Source organism: Portunus trituberculatus, chromosome 40 (genome assembly GCF_017591435.1).
Source record: "Portunus trituberculatus isolate SZX2019 chromosome 40, ASM1759143v1, whole genome shotgun sequence".
NCBI classification, from domain to species: Eukaryota; Metazoa; Arthropoda; class Malacostraca; order Decapoda; family Portunidae; genus Portunus; species Portunus trituberculatus.
The window spans coordinates 22,554,744-22,581,279 of NC_059294.1; the positions used below are offsets into that span (position 1 = coordinate 22,554,744).

The 26,536-nt window shown below is 35.1% G+C and overlaps 1 protein-coding gene and 1 long non-coding RNA gene across 5 annotated transcripts in view; one reads left to right on the forward strand and one right to left on the reverse strand.

The window, feature by feature from the left end:
- The window catches only part of LOC123515900, an 83,607-nt gene extending 63,357 nt beyond the window's left edge, over positions 1–20,250 (forward strand). For all 3 annotated transcript variants that reach the window (XR_006678008.1, XR_006678007.1, XR_006678006.1), the window contains 2 exons: positions 17,460–17,609; positions 19,799–20,250. This is a non-coding gene — a long non-coding RNA (uncharacterized LOC123515900). The remainder of the gene's footprint in view (positions 1–17,459; positions 17,610–19,798) is intronic.
- Positions 1–25,479, reverse strand: part of LOC123515895 (intraflagellar transport protein 88 homolog) — a 73,401-nt gene extending 47,922 nt beyond the window's left edge. Inside the window, exons 1-8 of one of the 2 annotated variants that reach the window (XM_045274788.1) lie at positions 24,905–25,479; positions 24,103–24,268; positions 19,794–19,874; positions 17,444–17,586; positions 16,651–16,846; positions 2,556–2,773; positions 1,719–1,950; positions 685–842 (exon numbers count right to left, since the gene is read on the reverse strand). In XM_045274788.1, coding sequence (XP_045130723.1) covers positions 685–842; positions 1,719–1,950; positions 2,556–2,773; positions 16,651–16,846; positions 17,444–17,586; positions 19,794–19,874; positions 24,103–24,249 — 1,175 coding nt within the window. In that variant the 5' untranslated portion in view covers positions 24,250–24,268; positions 24,905–25,479. The remainder of the gene's footprint in view (positions 1–684; positions 843–1,718; positions 1,951–2,555; positions 2,774–16,650; positions 16,847–17,443; positions 17,587–19,793; positions 19,875–24,102; positions 24,269–24,904) is intronic. The other variant, XM_045274790.1, reaches the window with a different exon arrangement.
- Between the last annotated feature and the right edge of the window lie 1,057 nt (positions 25,480–26,536).

Consider the following 26,536-nt stretch of genomic DNA (forward strand, 5'->3'; position numbering starts at 1 on the left):
ACTGATCTGAAGGAGGGATAAATCTTTATCCAGCCATGAGATATGTATAATTTTAACAGGAATATTTACTAGTGCTACTTTGGGTACTTCAAAGAAATGCAAAGAAATTGATATGAAAGTGAGATAAATCTTTAACAAAGAAAAGCTTTGGGGCCACCACGGTACAGTGGAATCATGTGTGCTTTGGGGTCTGAGGGGTCTCCAAGTGCACGGGTTCAAATCCTGTCCACAGTCTGAGTGTAGGTTGGGCTTCCTCACTTGGGGTAATGGTTTCCTAGTGGGTGGGCTTTGACATAGGAGGTACCCCAAAGAGTACCCATTTTAGCTCATAAATTCCTGTGAAAAGCCCACATGATATATATATATATATATATATATATATATATATATATATATATATATATATATATATATATATATATATTTAAAGTCAGGATGACAACTGTCATGCCCCAAAATCAATTTAGCATTTCAAATTTGTACTTCTGGTCACTACTGCTGATCCACTGAAAAAATTATGTTATGTGAGATGCAAAATCTGATATCTTGAATGCATTAAAGGATTAAATATAAAATTAATATTGTACAATTAATCATAATGCAATGCAATAAAGAATCTAAAAAAATTGTACAATTAGAAAAGAAAGTATGATTTACACATTTAGTGTCAGCATGATACCTCACCAGTTGTAGCCAGCACTGAATGTGCTCTCAATCACAGGGGAAATTAGCTTGGCAGCAGTCAGTATGGAACGCTCTGCTTCTTGCTTCATCTGCCGTTCCATCTTTCGCAGAGGATCATTGCGAATCACTTCCAAAATAAGGTTAGCTTGTGTATCATCCTGAAACATTAGTTGTGCTTGGTAACACTTTCTAAAGACTGTTTCCTCTACCATGCAGTATTCTGTGGTTCAATAATAAAGAAAGATCTAGTAATATATAATAAACCATGGTATGGCCAACTGAAATTAGACTCACATTTCATGTGTAAATGCACAATAATTTTTTGTAAAATATACTTTCATGAATCTTTAAAATGAAATCTAATTTCATAATCTGAGATATCTGAGGCATCTGAGTTCATGAAAAATAATAAAAATAAAAATAAAATACTCCCTCTGACTTAATATATATAGGTAACTGCAATCATTCACATTTCCATTTCAAAATCACCTCTTAAAACAATCAACTCCACAATATCTAAATATCATTCTTTATTTTCACATCTCTCCATACATTTTATAATATAATTTCCTACTGCTATACCTATTTTCAGTGATTATATCAAGAAAATTAATATCAAAGGTATAAACATGTATACTATTAATAAGTTTTCTCTGAACATCACAACTCACTTTTCTCCTGATTATCAATCCTATTCATAATAGATATGTATACATGTATATAGCAGCACAAGTATGAAATGCTGTGGGTGTTTCATCTTAGTAAATATAGCACTAAGTCTACAGAGTCTCTATAGTAGCTATCTACAGTTTTGGTTAAGCTTTCTGATGCATTTGTTCTGTCACCTTGCTATCCTCCAAGTTTCATTATCATGGCAGAAAACTTTTCACTCATTCCATCCTTCTTTGTACTCCCTCTTAATTTCTTTTCTCCTATTATGCATTGAGTCTTATACTTGCAGTACAATTTTGTCACATACCAGTTTATGAATCCTTTAATAAATAATTTTCTTGAGGTGATTCAACACAACTTACTGATGTTGTTGTATATTTCTCATCATCGTCAATGTCCAGCTGACATTCCAACAAGCGCAGAAATCCCTTTTTCATTCTTTCTTTGTCTCCAAGAGCATAATAAGCTGTAACTAAGTCCAAACCTGTTTTAAAGTTGGCCTCTTCTTGCATAATGTACTCAAAGCTTGTACAAGCCTCAGAGTACTGCCCCATGCGCACAAACACCAAACCAATATTGTGCATTATTTTGATCCTGAAAGTAATGAAAGTATTGAAATTCATCTTCATCATCATTTATGATGTACAAAACTTTTTTTGATGTTTAGTAAATATATCTCTGAATTTAGACAGTGAACACTTCATTATGAAATAAAAAAGAAAATTAAGGAAAAAAGTAAAATAATAATTACCTCCAAGAATAGAAGATAGGAAATAGATACTATATGAAGATGAGCAAGTGAAGCACAGACATGGAATGATAGTAAAATGTTTAATATTTATGCCATATAGAAGAAAAGAGATAACAAGAAGAATATGTAAAAAAAAAAAAATGCAGTGGATGATGCTATAGATGTAAAAGGAGTGTTGTAATATCCGAGTGAAACGTAGGCTGGCAGGGTGTTCTTTTAAAGAAATTAAGTGTTTGTGAATGGAATATGTACATTGATAAGAACAAATGGAAATTTTTGTGTTGTGGGTGTCCTCTTGATAAAGTGTTCCAAGGAAAGCACATGTGTTGATTAAGTTGAAAGTTCTAAGCAGAATTTTTCTTTTAAACAAATCTTCATCAAGATTACTTTATGACAACTGATGTAAAACCATGTCTTTATGAATTTTAATATTCTTAGCAATACATACCTCATGCTCTTGTGAGTGTTGGGAACTTGGTCAAGTGCCATTCGATAAAACTTAATAGCCTTGCTGTACTGCCCCATCTTGTAGTGGATGTTGCCCATGTTGACTCGCAGTCGACCTGAGTTGTTGAACATGCGATCTTTGGTGATGACTTGGTAAGTGTTGAGGGCCTCAGTGTACATGTCATTAGCAGCATACTGGTTTGCTAAGTTGAAGAGGACCTTTCAAGGAGAAAATATGAAAATACATAATGTCTAAGTTATATATATATATATATATATATATATATATATATATATATATATATATATATATATATATATATACACAGTGGTACCTCGAGATATGAAATTAATTTTTTCTGGAGTGGCTTTCGTATCATGATTTTTTCGTATAATGAGTCACATTTTACATGTCAATCTAATTCGTTCCAAGCTCTACGAAAACACCACATTAAATTTTATAATAAGGGTAAAACCAGAATGAAATAAGAGCCAAATACATTTGAATCATTCAATATACCTAACCTAACCATTAATATCTGTAAATGAAGTAGATAATAGAACATAATGCAATAATAAATAAAAAAATAATAATACGAAAATTATATGAAAATGTGGAACCTTGCCTTTCGAGTGAGGCGATGTCCGGAAGCGAAAGTGGCGGCAGAGGAGGAGGGCAAACGGCACTGATAGTGGGCTTGCCAGGCCCATCTGTGTCCTTTATCACTTGCTGCATGGTTTGCCGCTGGTAGTAGGCTTTTAGTGTTTGCCATGATTATTATGAATATATTTGTGCTTACAATAGATCCTTTAATATTCCATTTATTCATCTAATTAGTAATGTATGTAAGTAATATGTAATGCAGTTAAAAAAGAGATAACAGGCTCCAAGGGTGGTCAAGTTAAAGTCAGGACAGTGAGTGGCAGGGAGGTGTGGCGTGAATGACATCATCACCTCTGCTCCCCCGCACTGCGCCCTCTTGGATGACATGAGCGGATACCGTATCTGTGAATTTTTCTTACCGTATATCGAATCGAGGGTAGTAATTTCCAAATACCATAACTGTGAATTTACCGGATAAAGAACTATTGTATAACAAGGACTTACTGTATATATATATATATATATATATATATATATATATATATATATATATATATATATATATATATATATATATATAATGTACATACAGTAATACTCCATTTAACGAACGTTCGTCTAACGAATTTCCGGTTTGACGTACTATATAAAGTTAGACCAAAAAGTCCGCATAACGTACAACCACATCTGTTTTAGAGAAATTTCTGGGTTTGAATTTGCTGGGTGAGGGTCCGAACGCAGCAGCTTCACTGTGATTGGCTAGCTCCCCGCCTCTGTCTCTAGCGCTCCTGGAGCTGGATTCAAGATTCTTTAACAATGTGAGAGCAACCTCCTGCCGCGAAATGGCATCCACGAACGCTTGGGGGGACGGTGACGAGGTTGCTATCAGGTTGCTCGAAGGTTGCTGCGAACACCACCTCTCCAGGTGGTGTTACTGTCTTATATATGCATTTATGTTCACAAAACAACATTTTTATTAGCTTTTTACAAACCTTGCCCCCAAGAAAGGATTGTTTTGTAATGCATAAAGTGAAATCTTACATGGAATACCAAAAATTAAGCAGAGATGAGATCAGAAACAGACGATGCGGAGATTCGCGGCGACTCGGCCACTTCTTCTTCTTCTTGTGACCCTTTTAGCTTGCGTGTTACTTTCATCATGATGTTTATGTTTCCACTCCTCTATTGCCTGCTATAATGGATATCATATCTTAGTATTCATATACGCTCATGCCATGAGGATAACCTCGACTCCATGGCACTGAGTGATAGTGAATTACTAATGAAATACACTTAACCCTCGGCTATCGCTCAATTCAAGTAGCGCTATAGCCGAAAACGCGATAGCCGAATTGATCTTGGCGGGAAGGCGGTTTTGGCCAATGAGTGCTCAGATATTCCGTTACGTCATAGCGGGGCGCGCGATAGCAGGCAACTGAGGTCGCGATAGTGAAATATTAGCAGCTTTTCATGGGTGCGCGATAGCAATAAAACGCGATAGCCGAAGTCGCGATAGCTGAGGGTTGACTGTACTTACTTCTATATCTCAGGTCTCTCGCCATGTTACAGGGAGACAACTTTTGAATGAGAGTGGTATCAGAACAGGTGACAGGAGAGAGAGAGAGAGAGAGAGAGAGAGAGAGAGAGAGAGAGAGAGAGAGAGAGAGAGAGAGAGAGAGAGAGAGAGAGAGAGAGAGAGAGAGGATACAAGGGGCTCATTTTTATTTGCTCTAGCCAAGGCCACATAAACCGATGATATTACTTCATTCAACCTGTGATATTTTGGTAACCATGACATCTAGAGACTTCTGGTTTTTTGCATTGCAAAGAGGAAGAGTTACTTGTGGACAGAACACCATTTGTACTCACTCGTTTATTGAATTTCTAAGTGTAATCAGTATGTGAATACAGGCTATTTTGTGTGTTTCTTGCCAAACTTTTACTTTTGGGACCCATGATCATGGGGGTCTTGAATTCACAAAACTTAAGAAAAAATACACACTGCCAAGGAGCACAGACACATACATGCACAAAGGATGAACAACGATACACAACGCGGGCTGAACGTTCGGGTGGAAGCGGGTAGCCAAGCAATTGCTGCGCCACCTACCGATGGCTATTTGTATCTTAAAAATATCATCGTATTTCAAGGCGTAAATTATATGAAATTTTTCGTCATATATTAAAAAAATTGTATGTTGGGGCGATCGTATCTCGAGGTATTACTGTATATTGTTCACATATACCGCAAACATTATTGGTGCTAATATCAACTCCTACAGAATTCCACTTAAGACTTTTCCAGGCCAATCTTTTTATCTTTTATAATTTCTCATTTCTCTGTCTTTTAAAAAGTCAGCTATCCATTTCAGAAGTCCTCCCTTTAGTCCTCTATTTTGTTCAAGTTTCCACAGTAACCTTTTATGCGGAATCTTGTCAAATGCTTTCTTTAGATCTAGGTATATGCAGTTCACCCAGCCATCCCTTTCTTGCATTATGTCAATCACTCTTGAGTAGGAGATCATTAAATTTGTGACACATGATCTTCCTCTTCTGAATCCATACTGTCTATCAAACAACATACCTTTTTCCTCCAGATATTCCATCCATTTCTTCTTTATTATCCTTTCACATATTTTCACTATTACACTGGTCAATGACACTGGTCTGTAGTTTAATGGATCCTCCTTTAAGCAAAGGCACAATATCCACTCTTTTCCAATCTGTTGATACTTCACCCTCTGTTATGGAATTCATAATGACGTTGTGGACTTTTGTCTGTTAACTGGTGACTGCATTTCTTTACAATCCAGTTTGACACTCCATCAGGACCTGAGGCTTTTCTTAAATCTTATTCTTCCGTTGTTTTCCTTACTTCTTCTACTGACACTTGTATTTCACAAACACCATCAATTAATTTGACTGGGTTTGACATTGGAAGTCGCCTTCTCTGGTGAAGGCTGACTGGAAACAGTTGTTCATCACTCCCACCATATCTTCTGGGTCTTTGTACATTTCATTATTGTATTTTAGTTTGCTTATTTCTCCTTTGTTTCTCAGCTTTCCGTTTACATATCTGTAAAACAATTTGGGCTGTGTATTTACCTAATTGTATTTACCTAATTGTAACATACGGGAAAAGAGCTATGCTCGTGCTGTCCCGTCTCCATATCTATTAATGTCCAGCTTTTTCTTAAAATCACGAATATTCCTTGCGTTGACCACTTCCACGTCTAAACTATTCCATGCTTCCACCCTTCTATGAGGGAAGCTATATTTTTCACATCTCCTATAAGTGGCCATTTTAGTTTTTCCCATGCCCTCTCGACATTCTTTCATTCCACATACACAGATCTTCCCTATCCATTTTTTCCATGCCAATCATCACTCTGTATAATGCTATCAGGTCTCCCCTTTTTCTTCTGTTTTCCAGGGTCGGAAGTTGCATTCTTTTCAGTCTGTCTTCATAAGTCAAATCTCTTAAGTCAGGCACCATTTTGTTGCAGCCCTCTGTACTTTCTCTAGTTTCCTTATGTGTTTCTTTAAGTTCGAGCCCACTGTATTGTTGCATATTCAAGCCTCGGTCTTATCATTGCAGTAATTATTTTCTTCATCATTTCTTCATCTAAATATACGAACGCCACTCTTATGTTCCTCAATAAGTTCAATACTTCTCCAATTATTTTGTTTATATGTCTCTCTGGCGATAGGTCATTGGTAATTGTCACCCCAAGGTCTTTTTCTTCATGACTGGTTTTTATGTCTTCATTTCCTATCTTGTACATACTCCTGATTCTTCTTTCACTCTTGCCAAACTCTATTTTCTTGCATTTTGTCGTGTTGAACTCCATTTGCCATATGTGTGTGTGTGTGTGTGTATTTACCTAATTGTATTTACCTAATTGTAACATACGGGAAAAGAGCTATGCTCGTGTTGTCCCGTCTCCATATCTATTAATGTCCAGCTTTTTCTAAAATCATGAATATTCCTTGCGTTGACCACTTCCACGTCTAAACTATTCCATACTTCCACCCTTCTATGAGGGAAGCTATATTTTTTCACATCTCTCCTATAAGTGGCCATTTTTAGTTTTTTCCCATGCCCTCTCGACATTCTTTCATTCCACATACACAGATCTTCCCTATCCATTTTTTCCATGCCAATCATCACTCTGTATATTGCTATCAGGTCTCCCTTTCTCTTCTGTTTTCCAGGGTCGGAAGTTGCATTCTTTTCAGTCTGTCTTCATAAGTCAAATCTCTTAAGTCAGGCACCATTTTTGTTGCAGCCCTCTGTACTTTCTCTAGTTTCCTTATGTGTTTCTTTAAGTTCGAGCCCACTGTATTGTTGCATATTCAAGCCTCGGTCTTATCATTGCAGTAATTATTTTCTTCATCATTTCTTCATCTAAATATACGAACGCCACTCTTATGTTCCTCAATAAGTTCAATACTTCTCCAATTATTTTGTTTATATGTCTCTCTGGCGATAGGTCATTGGTAATTGTCACCCCAAGGTCTTTTCTTCATGACTGGTTTTATGTCTTCATTTCCTATCTTGTACATACTCCTGATTCTTCTTTCACTCTTGCCAAACTCTATTTTCTTGCATTTTGTCGTGTTGAACTCCATTTGCCATGTACAGCTCCATTTCCATATTCTGTCCAAGTCTTCCTGGAGTAGTTCGCAATCTTTGTCACATCTCACTTTTCTTAACAATTTTGCATCGTCTGCAAATAGGCTCACATAACTGGACACCCCATCCACCATGTCATTTATGTAGACGCGAACATTACTGGTGCCAACACTGATCCCTGTGGAACTCCACTCTCCACCAAGCCCCATTCTGATGGTCTGTCCTTAATTATTGTTCTCATTTCTCTTCCTACCAAAAGTCTTCCATCCATTTTAGTAAACTGCCATGCACTCCTCCTACCATTTCAAGTTTCCAGATCAGTCTCCGGTGTGGTACCTTATCAAAGGCCTTTTTTAAATCCAGATATATTCCATCAGCCCAACCATCTCTTTCCTGTATTACATCTATCACCCTCGAATAGTAACATATCAGGTTTGTCGTGCATGAACGCCCTTTTCTAAAACCAAATTGACACTCACAAAGTATGTCATTTTTCTCCAAGAAGTCTGTCCATCTATTCTTCACCACCCTCTCACACATCTTAGCTACCACACTTGTAAGTGACACTGGTCTATAGTTCAATGGGTCTCTCTTGTTACCTGATTTATAGATTGGGACAATGTTAGCTCTTTTCCAGTCTTGGGGCACTACACCTTCCCTTAATGAGGCATCAATTACTTCACAAACTTTTTCTGCCAGTTGCTCCTGCATTCTCTTAAAATCCATCCTGATACCCCATCAGGTCCCACAGCTTTTCTCACTTCTAAACTCCCCATCATATTCTTGATCTCCTCCACAGTTACTTGAAACTCCTTCATAATCCCTTTCTGTTCCATTACCAGTGGTTTGTCAAAAGCAGTCTCCTTTGTGAATACCTTCCAAAGCATCCATTCATAGCCTCTGCCATTTCCTGGGATCTTCACTGCATACTCCATTTACTTCTAAACTTTCAATACTTTTTCTATTTTTGATGTTGTTGTTCACATGTCTGTAAAAAGCCTTGGTTGGTCTTTACATTTATCAATTATATCCTTTTCTTGTTTCTTTCTTTCTTCTCTTCTAATCAACACATATTCATTTCTTGCTCTTTTGTAACTTTCCCACTGCTTAATCCGTCTTTTCCTTCTCCACCTCTTCCATGCATCCTCTTTTCTTGTTCTAGCCTTTTCACATCTATCGTTAAACCAGTCCTGCTTTCCAACTTCTCTATGTTGTCTTATTGGTACAAATTTTTCTCACCTTCTTTGTATATTTTTATAAATTCCTTCCACTTTTCATTTGCTCCTTAGCACTCTTGAATTTCATCCAATTTGTCTCTTGAAAGAATTTCTTTAGGTTTCCAAAATCTGTCTTGGCATAATTCCATCTTCCCACTTTATATTCTTCATTTCTTCTAGATTTCTCTTCATCTATCACCTTGAACTCCAAAACTGCATGATCACTCTTTGCTAAAGGGCACTCCACCCTCATCTCCTCAATGACCATTGGCTCTGTACTAAAGACCAAGTCCAGTCTTGACGATGCTCCTCTCCTCCAAACCTAGTATCTTCTTTGACCCACTGAGTTAACACATTTTCCATTGCCAGTGTCAATAGTGTATTTCCCATGTTGTCTCTGATCCTTCCATTGACCAGTCCTCCCAACACACCTCTTTACAATTAAAATCTCCCATCATTATAGTTCGTTCACAGCCACCCAACATTTCTTCCAGACATGTTCCTGTATCACTTATCATTTCTTCATATTCCTGTACTGACCATGCATTTGTCTTAGGTGGTACGTACACCACTATGTAGTGCCTCTTTTTCCTTCATTAGTTTCTGCTCTGATCTTTAGCACTTCTGCCTTTCCCATACCTTCTTTCACTTGATCCACCTTTATATCTTTTTAACCAGCAACATCACTCCTCCTCCCATCTTACCTACTCTATTTCTTTTCCAAACATTATATTTCCTTCTCCAACCATCATCAGGTCTTCTCCCTCTCTCAGTTTTGTTTCAGTAAGACCCACAATATCTGGGTTCTTGTCCCTCAAGTAATCGTTGAGTTCTAAAATCCCGATATCACTCCATTTATGTTGGAATACATTACATTCCGCTTATACGTAAGTTTCTTTAGTCCTTTCTTGCTGTACTTTTCTGGGTTATGAACCACTTCCTCAGTCTCATATCCAAGATTCTCCAGAAAAACTCTTTCTTCTCCTCTTCTGTCCTCTCTTCATTTTTTTTCAAAGCCTCCTTTCTCAACTCATTTAACATTTCTCTTTCCTTTTCACCGTGTGTGTGTGTGTGTGTGTGTGTGTTTCACTGTTTGATCTGCAGTCTCTGACGAGACAGCCAGACGTTACCCTACGGAACGAGCTCAGAGCTCATTATTTCCGATCTTCGGATAGGCCTGAGACCAGGCACACGCCACACACCGGGACAACAAGGTCACAACTCCTCGATTTACATCCCGTACCTACTCACTGCTAGGTGAACAGGGGCTACAAGTGAAAGGAGACACACCCAAATATCTCCACCCGGCCGGGGAATCGAACCCCGGTCCTATGGCTTGAAGCCAGCGCTCTAACCACTGAGCTAGCGTGTGTGTGTGTGTGTGTGTGTGTGTGTGTGTGTGTGTGTGTGTGTGTGTGTGTGTGTGTGTGTGTGTATTTACCTAGTTGTAGTTTTACAGGGCCTGGGCTTTATGCTCGTGTGGCCCCGTCTCCATATCTACACTTATCCAATCTTACTTTAAAAGTGTGCACACTCGTTGCAGACACTACTTCTTCATCTAAACTGTTCCACGTCTCAATACATCTCTGCAGGAAACTATATTTTTTAATATCTCTCAGACATCTTCCTTTCTCAGTTTTTGTTATGCGATCTTGTGCTTCGGATGTCATATTCTTCTCTCAAGATCAGTTTCTCATTATCCACTTGGTCCATTCTGTTGATCAATTTATAGACTTGTATCAGGTCTCCTCTCTCCCTTCTTTGTTCCAAGGTTGGTAGATCCATAGCCTTTAGTCTCTCCTCATATGTCATCCCTTCAAGTTATGGGACCATTCTTGTAGCCATTTTTTGTAGCCTCTCCAATTTTCTTATGTGTTTCTTTTTATGAGGGGTCCACACTACTCCTGCATATTCCAATCTGGGTCTTATTATAGTATTTATCAATTTCTTCATCATTTCTTTGTCCATGTAGTGAAATGCTACTCCAATATTCCTCAGCAAATTATATGTTTCTCTAAAATTCTATCAATATGGCTTACTGGTTGATTGTTTTCTTCCATCGTCACTCCCAAGTCCTTTTCCATTTTGACTTTCTCCAGTTCTACTCCATCTCCCATCTTATAGATTCCCACAGGTCGTCTTTCACTCTTTCCCATTTCCATGACATGGCTTTTGTTCACACTGAATTCCATTTCCCACTTCTTACTCCATTCCCAGATCTTATTTAGGTCTTCTTGCAGTATTTCACAATTCTCCTTTTGCTTTATAACTCTGCACAGTTTCGTATCATCCATAAACAAATTTATGTAGCTGTTCACTCCTTCTGGCATGTCGTTAATATAAATGAGGAAAAGTACTGGTGCCAATACTGACCCTGTGGCACTCCGCTTTCTACTGCTCTCCACTTGGACTTCATATCTTTAACCACCGTCCTTATTTCTCTCCCCCTCAAATAATTTTCCATCCATCTCAATGTGCTTCCTTTTAAGCCACCCTTCTCCTCTAACTTCCACAGTAATCTTGCGTGTGGCACTTTGTCAAACGCCTTTTTTAAATCCAAATAGATGCAGTCAACCCATCCCTCTCTCTCTTGTACTCTATCAACTATTCTAGAATAGAAACTCAATAAATTAGTTACACACGACCGTCTTTTTCTAAAACCAAATTGGCTATTTGATATTAATTTGTTGTCTTCAAGGAACTTGATCCATTGTTTCTTTATTACTTGGATGGTGAGAGCACTTATGTCAGTATGCTGTATTTTATCATTTTTATATATTTCTTGGTGAGATATAAGATATACTTGTATTTCCATCGATAAGTAAGCAGTTCAGAAACACATTATGATGCATGACAATATTGGAATCGTTATTTTTATCTCATTATTGGTTTAGATATTACAGTAAAAGTCCTTAAATCCAGAACCTTATAATCTGGAAATCCTTATAATCCGGAAAATTTTAAAGGCTGAGTTAAATATGTAAAAAGTAAGAAATAATAGTAATAAATATATAATAATAATAGCCGAAACCGAACATGTCATCACCGACATTGAGTTTAACACAAACTCGTAAGAGAATAATATTTGGAGGTATTATAAGTGGTGTTTTATGTTTCTGTGTGTGTGTGTGTGTGTGTGTGTGTGTGTGTGTGTGTGTGTGTGTGTGTGTGTGTGTGTGTGTGTGTGTGTGTGTGTGTGTGTGTGTGTATTTACCTAGTTGTATTTACCTAGTTGTAGTTTTACAGGGCCTGGGCTTTATGCTCGTGTGGTCCCGTCTCCATATCTACACTTATCCAATTTTTCTTTAAAACTATGTACACTCTTTGCTGACACCACTTCCTCACTCAAACTGTTCCAAGTCTCAACACATCTTTGCGGAAACTAAATTTTTAACATCTCTCAGACATCGTCCTTCCTTAGTTTCTTACTATGCGATCTTGTGCTTCTAAAGTCATATTCTTCTCTCAGGATCAGTTTCTCATTATCCACTTCATCCATTCTGTTAATCAATTTATAAACTTGTATCAGATCCCCTCTCTCTCTTCTCTGCTCCAAGGTTGGTAGATCCATTGCCTTTAGTCTCTCCTCATATGCCATCCCTTTAAATTCTGGAACCATTCTTGTAGCCATTTTTGTAGTCTCTCTAATTTTCTTATGTGTTTCTTTTTATGGGGAGTCCACACAACTCCTGCATATTCCAATCTAGGTCTTATTTTAGTACTTATCAATTTCTTCATCATTTCCTTGTCCATATAGTGAAATGCTACTCCAATATTCCTTAGCAAATTATACGCTCTCTGAAAATTCTATCAATATGGCTTACCGGTTGATTATTTTCTTCCATTGTCACTCCCAAGTCCTTTTCCTTTTTTACTTTTTCTAGTTCTACTCCATCTCCCATCTTATAGATTCCCACTGGTCGTCTTTCACTTTTTCCCATTTCCATGACATGGCTTTTGTCCACATTGAATTCCATCTCCCATTTTTTGCTCCATTTCCAGATCTTGTTTAAGTCTTCCTGTAGTATTTCACAATCCTCTTTTTGTTTAATGACTCTGCACAGTTTTGCATTGTCCGCAAACAGATTTATGTAGCTGTTCACTCCCTCTGGCATGTCATTTATATATACGAGAAAAAGTATTGGTGCCAATACTGACCCCTGTGGCACTCCACTGTCTACTGTTCTCCACTTGGACTTCATATCTTTAACTATCGTCCTTATTTCTCTCCCCCTTAAGTAATTCTTCATCCATCTCAATGTGCTTCCTTTTAAGCCACCCTTCTCCTCTAACTTCCATAGTAATCTTTCATGTGGCACTTTATCAAAAGCCTTTTTTAGATCTAAATAAATACAGTCAACCCATCCTCTCTCTCTTGTACTTTATCAACTATTCTAGAGTAGAAACTCAATAAATTTGTCACACATGACCGACCTTTTCTAAAACCAAATTGGCTATTTGATAATATTTTGTTGTCTTCAAGAAACTCAATCCATTGCTTCTTTATTACTTTTTCACACATCTTGCATATTACACTAGTTAGTGATACCGGTCTGTAATTTAAAGGTTCTTCCTTCCTTCCGCTCTTATATATGGGAACCACCTCAGCTCTTTTCCACTCCACTGGCACTGTTCCATTTTCTATTGAGCATTTTATGATGTTGTATATTGGACTTGCTAGTTCTTCCCTACATTCTTTCAGTATTCTGCCTGAGACTTCATCCGGTCCCATTGCCTTTTCCTCATCCAATTCCGTCATCAACTTTTTTATTTCAAGCTTGGTTACTTTAATCTCTTTCATATAGACAGTCTCTCTATTACCCTGTGGTCTTTCAAATTTGGATTCCTTAGTAAAGACCTCATTTAACAGTTCTGCCATACTTTTTGGGTCTTCCACCATTCCGTTTTCTCCTTTTAACCTTTCTATTGTTTCTTTTTGTCTTATTTTTCCATTTATGAATCTGTAGAACAATTTTGGTTGTTCCTTACATTTTTCGACAATGTCCTTTTCATAGTTCTTTTCTTCTTCCTTTCTCACCTTAGCATATTCATTTCTTGCTGTTTTGAAGTTTTCCTTATTTTCTGGATTTCTGTTTCTTCTCCATCTTTTCCATACTCCATCTCATTTCTCCTTTGCCCTAGCACATCTTGCATTAAACCAATCTTTCTTTCCTTCTTCTTTAGGTCTATATTTCGGAACATATTTCCTGACCCCAGTTTTGTATATTTCCAAAAATAAGTTATATTTCTCTTGAACCGTTAATGAGTTTTCCATCTCCTCCCAGTTTGCGTTTTTAAAATAGTTCTTGAGATTCTCAACATCAGCCTTTCTGTAATTTAATCGGTCTCCTTTGTATGATTCATCTCTATCTTCCTTTCCTTCTTCTATATCCATTTCTAATATTACATGGTCACTCTTTCCCAATGGGCATTTGTATCTTATATCATCGTTAATTGGTATATCCCTTGTAAAAACTAGGTCTAATCTTGCTGGCTCATCATTTCCTCTGAATCTTGTGTTTTCCTTTACTCTTTGGACCATCAAATTATCTATCATTAGGTTCAGGAATCTATCTCCCAGGCATCTTCCCCATACCACTTTCATAATTTTCCCAGTCTACCTCCTTACAGTTGAAATCTCCTACCAATATCACTTTTCTCCTTTCCTTTATGATTCTTGTAAGACTCCTTATTGTGTCATCTATCATGTCTCTATATTCTTGGTTAGTCCATGAGTTTGTTTTTGGTGGCACATATGTTCCAATGATTGTTAACTCCTTTTTGTTAATATGCATCTTAACATACAGTATTTCTGATTTTCCTTCTCCAAACTCCACTTGATTTACCACTATCTCCTTCCTTAACATCATCATGACTCCTCCTCTTCCTTTACCCACTCTGTGTGTGTGTGTGTGTGTGTGTAATTCACTGTTTGATCTGCTGCAGTCTCTGACGAGACAGCCAGACGTTACCCTACGGAACGAGCTCAAAGCTCATTGTTTCCGATCTTCGGATAGGCCTGAGACCAGGCACACACCACACACCGGGACAACAAGGTCACAACTCCTCGATTTACATCCCGTACCTACTCACTGTTAGGTGAACAGGGGCTACACGTGAAAGGAGACACACCCAAATATCTCCACCCGGCCGGGGAATCGAACCCCGGTCATCTGGCTTGTGAAGCCAGCGCTCTAACCACTGAGCTACCGTGTGTGTGTGTGTGTGTGTGTGTGTGTGTGTGTTGCAGAGTCCTGTTATCTGCATGGGTGGTCCAGCTGGTGTACGCTCGACGCCGGTGACGTGTTTGGCAGGCATATGATGTTGGAAGCCTTCCTTTCTTTTTGTTTCCCTTTATCAGACATTAGTAAATGTTTTGTGTTATGAAATGTGTTTTGTATTATACTTAAAATCATTTTATAAAGTGTGACATAAGTATTGTGGACTGTATACATATTATGTGGGGTACAGTACAGTACAATCACTCAAACTTCTCAGTATATGTGGATAGTGGAAAAGCCTACGTAAAATAGTGAAATCACCTACAGAAATACAAGTTGACAAGTAGGAAAAGAGCAATCATCACATATGGGCCGCCATAATGGCTGGAAAGGCATATGCCACTCCCCCCTAGTCTGGCAAATCTTCAAGAAAAAAAAAAAAAACCCTACATAAATCTTGTGTGGTGTAGTGAGGAAGTACACAGTGGACTGGTGGTAGTAACAATCCCTGTAATATGTTATGACAGTACTACAAAGAGATATAGCAAGTTAGGGTTAGTTTAGTGGGGTTTACATAGTACCCTCAAGATTTTAATCTTACTTTCAGCCTTACTATCTTACAATCCGGAAAATCCTAGAATCTGGAATGCCTGAACCCCCATGACTTCCGGATTTCAGGACTTTTACTGTAGTGCATAGTGCTGGCGTGATGGAGTCGGCTGAGAAGGATGTGTTGACGCTTGTTTCTGACCATGAAGAAGTTGAATTTTCATATTACAGTTTGCTTACTTCCCTGATTTATTTTCCATAATGAATGCAGTATATCAAAGAAAAACTTATTGGCTTATATAAGAATGTGTGGTGCTGGCTTGATGGAGTCACATAGGAGGAGGTGGTGACACTTCTTTCTGACTAGAAGTTGAATTTTCATGATATTACATTTGGCTTACTTTCCTGCTTTATTTTCATATTTTTTATAGTTATAGCATAATAGTAATAGTAGTATATATAGTAATCGTATGCAAAAAGTAAGAAATTAGGTGAAAAATATAATTTTTTTGGTCTTGGGAGGTGGTTTGGAACGAATTATAATTTCTTCCTTAAGAATACATGTATTTTGATGCTTTGGAGTAAGAAGGTTTGGAATAAGAACAATATTTTGAACGGATTAAGTTCGTATTCCAAGGCACCACTGTATTGTAATTATACAAATTATACAAATTCTTAATATCAACTTTAATCATGGTATATATTATTTTGCATTCCCAATATGTATATGTTCTTTTACATGAACATTTCTGAAAATGGAATCCTTTATACTTCTGTGCATTCAATAGTTTTGTTGGCTGAGTCCTGCTTCCTGTAGATTTGTGCCTTTTATTGCCTTATCACATTACATGAGAATATGTAACACTTACAGAGAAAGTAAGATCTAGGTTGTGACCATCAGACAGGCCTGCCTGCTCTCGCTGTCTGATAAGAGAACGTTCCTTGCTGGAGGCTTCCTTTGCTCTATCAAGAGACAGTCTTATTTCTCCACGTGAGGCTGCCAAGCACGATTCTTCAATGAGTCCCATCACCCTTCGTTCCAAGGACTTGATTTTCTCCTCAGGGCTGGGACAGTTATTAATAATTTATTTCATTACAGCATTCTTTTTCTTAAAAAAACACTTAATGAGGCAGAAAGTCTGAGTATTTTATTTAAAAGCAGCTGATTACATGAAAAGATGTAACAGAAAAAGAGAAGAGAGAATTAATATATTTGTGCCCCTTCCATCATGTTGTATCATATAATACTATATGCCATATACCTGTGAGATAAATAACTATCATAACTCCCTTATCACCTTGAATTCCATGTCTATAAGAATAGTAACAGTAAGTTAAAGTAACTAAACTTTAGTTTGAAATGCAATATGACAAATAAGTAGTAAAGAAAATATTAAAAATAAAAAATAAAACTGTTAGATTTGATAACCATATATTAAATAATTTGTCAAACAATGCAAGATTAAAAAATTGGTTGTCATGAATATCATGTAATTTTATGAAAAAAAAAGTATTGTAAACTATATTTAGTGCAGAGAAAGCTGAAATCAGTGAAGTCTATAGTGTTCTGTTTATGTTCTCAGGGTGGTATAAAAAAAAAAAAAAAAATTATAGTCTGAAACTATGTTGGTCATAACAGATTATGTACTGTAATGTTTGTACCTTTCCTCTGTCTTAGAGATGAGTGGAGGGGCTGGGCCTTTGCTGGCCTGGTTGAGTGGATCAAATGCACTTCCTTGGGAGGTGTAGCCAGTGCCTCGCATGCTAGTCATGGGTCTTCGTAACCCATCACTGGAACCACCTGTCTGCCCCATAAATTATCAGTTAGGTAAAGCATGCAGCAAAGTCTGAAGATAAGCAATGTCAGTGATAAGATGAAGGCTCCAGGACCATAGGAGCTCAAGCATCTCTATTTATTTATTATTTTTTTATCTATTTATTTTTCTGGTTGAAAAAACTGCATTTTAAGTTTACCAACAATAACTCCACTAAGAAAGATAAAGATTTTAAGCACGTTTCAGATAAAAGTCTTGCTATACAGATTTCTATTGATCAAGAATAAAAAAAAAAAAAAAATATATATATATATATATATATATATATATATATATATATATATATATATATATATATATATATATATATATATATATATATATATATATATATATATATATATATATATATATATATATATATATATATATATATATATATATATATATATATATATATATATATATATATATATATATATATATATATATATATATATATATATATATATATATATATATATATATATATATATATATATATATATATATATATATATATATATATATATATATATATATATATATATATATATATATATATATATATATATATATATATATATATATATATATATATATATATATATATATATATATATATATATATATATATATATATATATATATATATATATATATATATATATATATATATATATATATATATATATATATATATATATATATATATATATATATATATATATATATATATATATATATATATATATATATATATATATATATATATATATATATATATATATATATATATATATATATATATATATATATATATATATATATATATATATATATATATATATATATATATATATATATATATATATATATATATATATATATATATATATATATATATATATATATATATATATATATATATATATATATATATATATATATATATATATATATATATATATATATATATATATATATATATATATATATATATATATATATATATATATATATATATATATATATATATATATATATATATATATATATATATATATATATATATATATATATATATATATATATATATATATATATATATATATATATATATATATATATATATATATATATATATATATATATATATATATATATATATATATATATATATATATATATATATATATATATATATATATATATATATATATATATATATATATATATATATATATATATATATATATATATATATATATATATATTGAAGTCAACAACAGGTCTGCATTATTCTTTTTGTACAGCGTATTTTGTGTTTTTCGCAAGTGCGTTAGTCGGTTTAGTTGGTAGAGTAGTGTGCCAACTATCAACCAACTACCAACTAAAACCGGACTAACGCACTTGTGCGAAAACACAAAATACGCTGTACAAAAAGAATAATGCAGACCTCGCTGTTGACTTCAATAGTACATGCATTCAAAATGGTTTACTCCCGAAATATATATATATATATATATATATATATATATATATATATATATATATATATATATATATATATATATATATATATATATATATATATATATATATATATATATATATATATATATATATATATATATATATATATATATATATATATATATATATATATATATATATATATATATATATATATATATATATATATATATATATATATATATATATATATATATATATATATATATATATATATATATATATATATATATATATATATATATATATATATATATATATATATATGGTGCCAGAAAAGTGTTGCAAATGCTATAGCCATACATAAGAAGAGTTACTAATTCTTTACATAGGAATACATATTTCTGTATTCAGGGAGCTAGCGCTTCAGCCCCTATGGTTATGTGGTCCTCAAATAACTTATACATATTATTATTATTCATGTGGTTATGCCTTTGGAGCATAGATGAATTATATTATGATTGTTTCATGAGGAAACAAGTTGAGCTTGTACAACTAATGTGGATGATGGTGATTTGAGAAGTTGTTGATTGAATAGAGATGAATGATAATGAATGGTCAGATTATGAAAAAAAATTACCATTAAAGACAAAATGAATGAATGACAGATGACTGATTGAAAAATGGAGGATGTTAAAAGGTCTACAGACAAGAAAACTTACTCCAGGTCCCTGTTGAACTGTTCCAAGACGAGGTGCAGCACCTGTCAGCCGTATGGCTGTGCCTGGTGTGCGGCTCTGTGTCTGTCAGTGGAAATATCAAGTGATAGGTCAAAATCATATATTATCATTGGGCCTATAAGACAGCAGAATGATTACCAAAATGTAAGTTGACAACTTATCAAAAACTATAAATAAGAGGGAAACTAACAATTGACGTCCAACAATAAAGTATGAAAAGATTAATGCACTAAAATATTACAAGAAGGGAAACATTTAAGACATACAAATAGAATTGGGATAATGTTTAAAATTCAGATGAACTATGATTACTCTACAACAATTTAATGTTCAACAAATGAGTATCTTCATGATAATGATGACTATCGAAAAAAGAAAAATGTATGTACAATATGTTCACATTAAACAACCATAAATTACAATAAAGCTTTTGGCTTAATGGGAATCTCATCAATTATGAAAGCACTATAAAAACACAGGAAGGAGACATGTGAAGGTATTATTATAAAAGGTTCACAAGGATATTACTAGTAGTTACTGTAAAGTTATATAAGGAAAGAAAAAGTTATACAAAGTGAACTTCTGGGCTATTCAGTGAAGTGTTATAAACAGATAAAGATGTGATGAAAAATAATAACAATAGTTAATGATAATAATAATTAGGTACCAATAACAACAATAGTAATAGTAGTAGTGGTAGTAGTGATAGTGATAATAATAATAATAATAATAATAATAATAATAATAATAATAATAATAACTAATATAATTATATAATTATAATAATGATAACTAATAATAAGGAAAAAAAGATGAATAATAAATTAATTAATAAATACAAAATTATATATATTATCAATAAATAAATTAGGAGAGCTAAGAATTAGAAAAAAACAAGAGGATATCTAAAAAAATCGCAGATTATCTGAATCAGATTAATGAATCAACGAATGAACACCGGCACCAGGTGAAAATCAATTGTTGTTAAACACAAAAGTAGAAAAAAGATAATAATGAACATAAATAAAATGGAGGTATCATTGATAGCTTAGATATCGTGTTTGAATTTTGACAGGGCTATGGATTAAAAATATCCATCAGCGAGTGGGCTACCTGGGACACAGCTCAATTGTTGAGGTGGGTACATACTTGTTGCATTTCCACGTATTGTTTCATCGTTGCTTATCACTGTATTGTATCATCATTCCGTGGTACAACAAATTCTTCCTGAGGCTCTTGACCGTAGCCATGAGTGTAACTGTTCAGTTGGCTGCGGCCGCATATATTTTTGTTCATGAACATGAAGTCGGTAAAAGGGAGGAAAAAAAATCCTCGGCGTTGGTGGGTTTCTTAATTCTACGCAAGTAGGGAGATGTGCAATGGAACAATTATGTTAGCTAACTTAAAATTCCAACATGTGAGTGGACTGCATAAAAAAAAAAAAAACTTTACGAGGATGCACGCAACTTGTATGATGTTGACTGGGATTGGGTTGAACATTGAAAAAAAAAAAAAAAAAAAAAAAAAAACGTGCAATGTGACAATGCCACGCTCCATGTCCACACGAGGTTTGGTGAGTTGTTTATTATTCCTTTGATGTGACGGCAAAAGACCAACAAATGGCGGATCGAGCCCGTTGCGTATGTTTGTATAATTTTGACACGCAACGATGCAACACTTTCCAGTTCATACTGCTACACAACGATGATACTATACGTGAAAATGCAACAAGTGTGTACGCGCCTTTGCACATCAACGTATCGTATCGTCATTGCGAATCACCCAGTGATGCGATACGATGGAGCGCGGACAAAAACTCACCGGACATAAACTCACCGGACAAGAACTCACTGGATAATAATTCACCGGACAAAAACTCACCGGAAAATGTGGAAGGTGGACAAAAACTCACCAAAGCCAAACAAAAATTTATTATACTAATGAAATTTCAATGAAATAATGAAACACCAGAATTTAAAAGAGGACACTAATGAAATAAAAACATAATAATGAAACACCAGGGCAATTATATCTTCACAAAGAGCCTTTAAGCGTTTCTAAAGAGTTTACTGTGAAGCATTTGAAACATACTTCGACACTAACACATCAAACTATACATTACAATGTCCGGTGAATTATTGTCCGGTGAGTTTTTGTCCTACATCCGAGCCCAAGTGGTTCTGATGCTTGCAACAGAGTGGTTGTATATGCTACTGATGAGTGCTTGCGATTAATGTGCCGGGCCCGTACGTGGTTTATGGACGGGAACTTTACCATGGTGCCAAAAATTTTCCAGCAACTTTACATTAATAGAGTACCATTAGGTGAAAAAGATGTTTCCTGCGTGTATGTGTTCTTGTCAGGAAAGTCGCAAAATATATATGAAGAACTGCTTCAAAGTATTGTATATGGTTGTGATAGGCTAGAATTCACACCTGATCCCTCAGAAATTGTATTAGATTTTGAAAAAGCTGCCATGCAGGCAGTCAGTAGAATCTTAGGTCCTCATGTAGCCACTAAAGGGTATTTTTTCCATTTGACACAAAGTACATGGCGTAAGATACAGGAATTAGGGCTTGTGAATCGCTACCGTGAAAATAATGATTGCAGGCTATTCTGTGGAATGATGGATGGGTTAGCATTTCTTCCACTAGAAAAAGTCGCAGAAAGTATAGCATTTTTAAAGAACAACACTCCTGAACAATTTGAAGACTTCCCTTCATACTTTGACAGGACATACGTTAGAGGTACATTTCATCATATTCGACTTCCTGGAAATAATGAAGATCCTGAAATACTGCAATGCAATTTTCGACGACTACCACCAACTTTTCCGCCAGAAATATGGAATGTGCACAATAATACCCTAAATAATGCAGCTCGAACAAATAATATGAGTGAAACCTGGTATTCATCGTTCAAACAACTTGTTGGTCACTCTCATCCATTTTTTTACACTGTAGTTGATAACATTAGGAAGGATGAAGCCCTTGTCAAAACCATGATGCTGCAAGATGACCGAGGCGAACCTCCAAAGAAACGAATAAAGAGAAACTATGTTGGTCTTCAGAAACGTTTAAAGGCTCTTTGTAAAGATGTAATTGCCGGCAGGATCTCCACAGAAGAATTCCTTCGAGCTGTTGGGCAATGTGTCTGCTTTTAAACCCTGGTGTTTCGTTATTTCATTTTAACTTCATTAGTCTAATAAAATTTTAGTATTTCATTTTAACTTCATTAGTCTAATGAAATTTTAGTTTAGCTTCGGTGAGTTTTTGTCTACCTTCCACATTTTCCGGTGAGTTTTTGTCCGGTGAATTATTGTACGGTGAGTTTTTGTCCTACACCCGATACAATATGATGTATCCACCATCATCTTTCTATGGTGCAACAGTACACTTCTTGCATACATCTACCGATGTTCTAAGGCTATTTCCTTGTTTTAGATTCTGGGATAAATGTCTTGACCCCCCTCTCGTATATACACAGAAGCAGGCAGGAAGTTTCACTAGAAAAAGGGATGAATAATTGAGGGTATTGTTCAACTGTTCATGAGTTTACCGGATATAGGGATGGATGATTGAGAGTACTGGTTAACTGTTCAGAGTTTACCAGAGAAAGGGATGAATGATTGAGAGTTTATCAAAATGAATTATTGAAAGTAATGGTTAACTCTTTAAACAAAGCTAACCAGTAGGTATTCTCAATCATTCATCCCTTTCTCTGGTAAACTCCCTCTTTGCTTCTGTATTTTTCATACCTATGACGCAGAGGTTTCAAGACATTTATCCCATTCATTTGGCTATCTCCCTTGACCCTGTTCAGAACTTCGGAGACCGGGACCTCGGTGTTTATTTATTTATTTATCTATTTATTTATTTATTTATCTTATTTTATTTTATTTTGGGTCGCAGTTTTTACCTTTTGGTGCTCATGGCTGGTTTCTCTTCTTACATATAAAATCATCTACTTAATTCATAAAGACCTACGAGATTATTATCATTATCTTTTTTTTTAATAGAAGCCACCATTGGTTCACTAAATATAGAGACAACGCCCATGTGCACAGTCTAGTACACTAGTACTAGTCTTGGAATAGTAGTAGTAGTATAGTAGTAGTTACTACTACTACTACTACTACTACTCTAATTAGTGCTAGTAGTGATAGTTGTTTTAGTAAAGTAAATCGTCAAAAATATTTAACGAACATAAGAAAATACCAACAGCTTATATTCTGCAAATACCGAACATAACCCAACATTCATTTTATATTTGCCTGCAACCCCCAACCAACCGGAGGACGGCGGCCATGGCTAGTGCGGACAGCCTCCTGAAAGCCTGGGTCACTCTCCAGATGGCGGGTGTCAAGTGCTGGGTGCACCGTGTCGAACCCTGAATATAGGTCGTCGTCGTCATCTACAGCGAAGCGTAGGGTGTCCATCTCAGAGGAAGTGGATGAGCTGGGAAAACAGTGAAAGACATGGTTACATGACAGAATACAATAGTAAAGATGAATTTTGTAATTCAACTATTAGATATGTTTATCACTTCATTGTTTAACTTAAAATTATTCCACAACGTACAATATATCTACCACGTAAATTAATCCTTCATTAGAATGTAGATTATTGTTGCACAAAGTGTGACCACAAAAGTAACATGTTGCATACACGAAACCAGTCAATGAAAGATAGACGATTGCGTGCATAAAAGACATTGTAGAGTCCCACATTCCTGTCAGGAAAACGTGGGGGGCCGTCGATCTCCATGGCAACGCTGATGGCGATTTGTTTGGGGACCATCCGCTAGAACTTCGCTGCATAAAACTTTATTGAGTATACTTTGTACTTACGCAATATAGAGGTGAAACTGAGATTTGGACCGTTTCTCTGCAGCTTAAAGATCTCTGACAATATGCGACCGAAGCTATATATAGACGTAAGAGCATACTTATGTTTCAAAACACCCATGATCGCCTCAATCGTCATATTGTATCACTAACATCATTTACCAACGCTAATGTTTTTATCTTATTAGAAATATACAGTATTCATTCGATTCACCTATTTTTCGAACTGTGTTGACAGCTAGTATACCTGTAGTTGCAGTGCGTGGCTGGCGGTATACAGGCAGGAAACACAGAACACTTCCTTATGTTGAGACCCGAAGTGGTTTGTACTACAAAAAAAAAAAAGAGTAACACGTAAAATTCAACTACATGAATACATGCGGCACAGCAGCGTTAACGAGTTACATCAGGTGGCACCACAGCTACTGTAACAATTACTGTTATAGGTACTGATCGGCGATCGCAGCCAGTCTGCCAGTGACACCGTGACATATCGGCCGCTCGTGTGGTGCCAGTGATGGAAAAAGTCTCCTACCGCTAAATAAGTCACATCTGAAAGAACATTTCTGTCATGAGCAGCATTTGCTACCCATCCCTTTTATAGTAAAATACTTTAGTTAGTGATAAGGATAGACCTCATCTATCTCCTTCCCCAATGTCTCCTCTTTCTACCTACAACTATATAGGGCATCTGTGCTATTCCCAATGTATTTCCTTTCTCGGAGTTTTTCCTTCACGTTTGGGACTTGGTCTTTGTTGAAGTTTCCGTGTTTAGAGTGTATCTTTAGAATCTGTGACGAGAAAAGTAAGAATTAATATTAGAAGAAAAGAACTCGATGGATTTCATACATATCTCCACTCGTTGCGATGCAATGAAAGTAGATCGAGTATGGGTAAATAAGTACGCAAAAATTAATGGTTTGTTTAAATTCTTTTATTTTGCAAAATATTTTAAGGACATTCTCCCTGAATAACAATAGGTGTGTAAAATTCTCTCTCTCTCTCTCTCTCTCTCTCTCTCTCTCTCTCTCTCTCTCTCTCTCTCTCTCAGATGTATATAGGTATTTCTGTATATAGGCATTTCTTTTCTCTCCTAAAGCCTCTATCGGGACATCTTTCCTCGAGGAGCTTGCTGCCTTCAATGGCCGCCCGGTGGCATATATCAGCTGCCATCTTCAATGAACTGATTAAGATTAATGAATAATGACTGTATCATCATTTGAATTTTGAAAATCTTTTCGTATCTGGTTACACATAAGGAAACCTTTCAAATAATTCACTAAATTGCAATATACACGTTATGGAATGCTGTGGTTTGAGATCTACACCTATATACTATTACTATAGCTATATTATATTATAGTTCTTTGCAAGCACTGCCGCGCAGCTCCACAGTGTATGAAAATCCACTGAGTTCTTCTTGTGAATTCACGATCAAGCTCTTCATAAATTGAGTTTAACAGTCTGTCCTATGAGTAACGATCAAGCTTTTCATGGAGTTTAACACTGATATATATATATATATATATATATATATATATATATATATATATATATATATATATATATATATATATATAAAGTAAAAAACGGGGGGCAAAGTATGGTAATATAGTAATGTAGCTTTACGATAAGTCCCATTTTCGCGCGATTATTTGTTGTGACTCACTCACCAGGTAAAATAGTTTACGTATTGATTTGCATTCTGAATAGGCTTACGCAACGACTTAGGTACAGATTTATCATATCGTACGAGGTAAAGGCACATGTCGTTGAAATTAATACGTAGTTACCATGCACGAGTTTATAGTTTCAGTTGCGTTGGCTATAGATTAGTATTGCAAGTTTAGAGAGGATAGGAAAATAATCAAACGAAGAG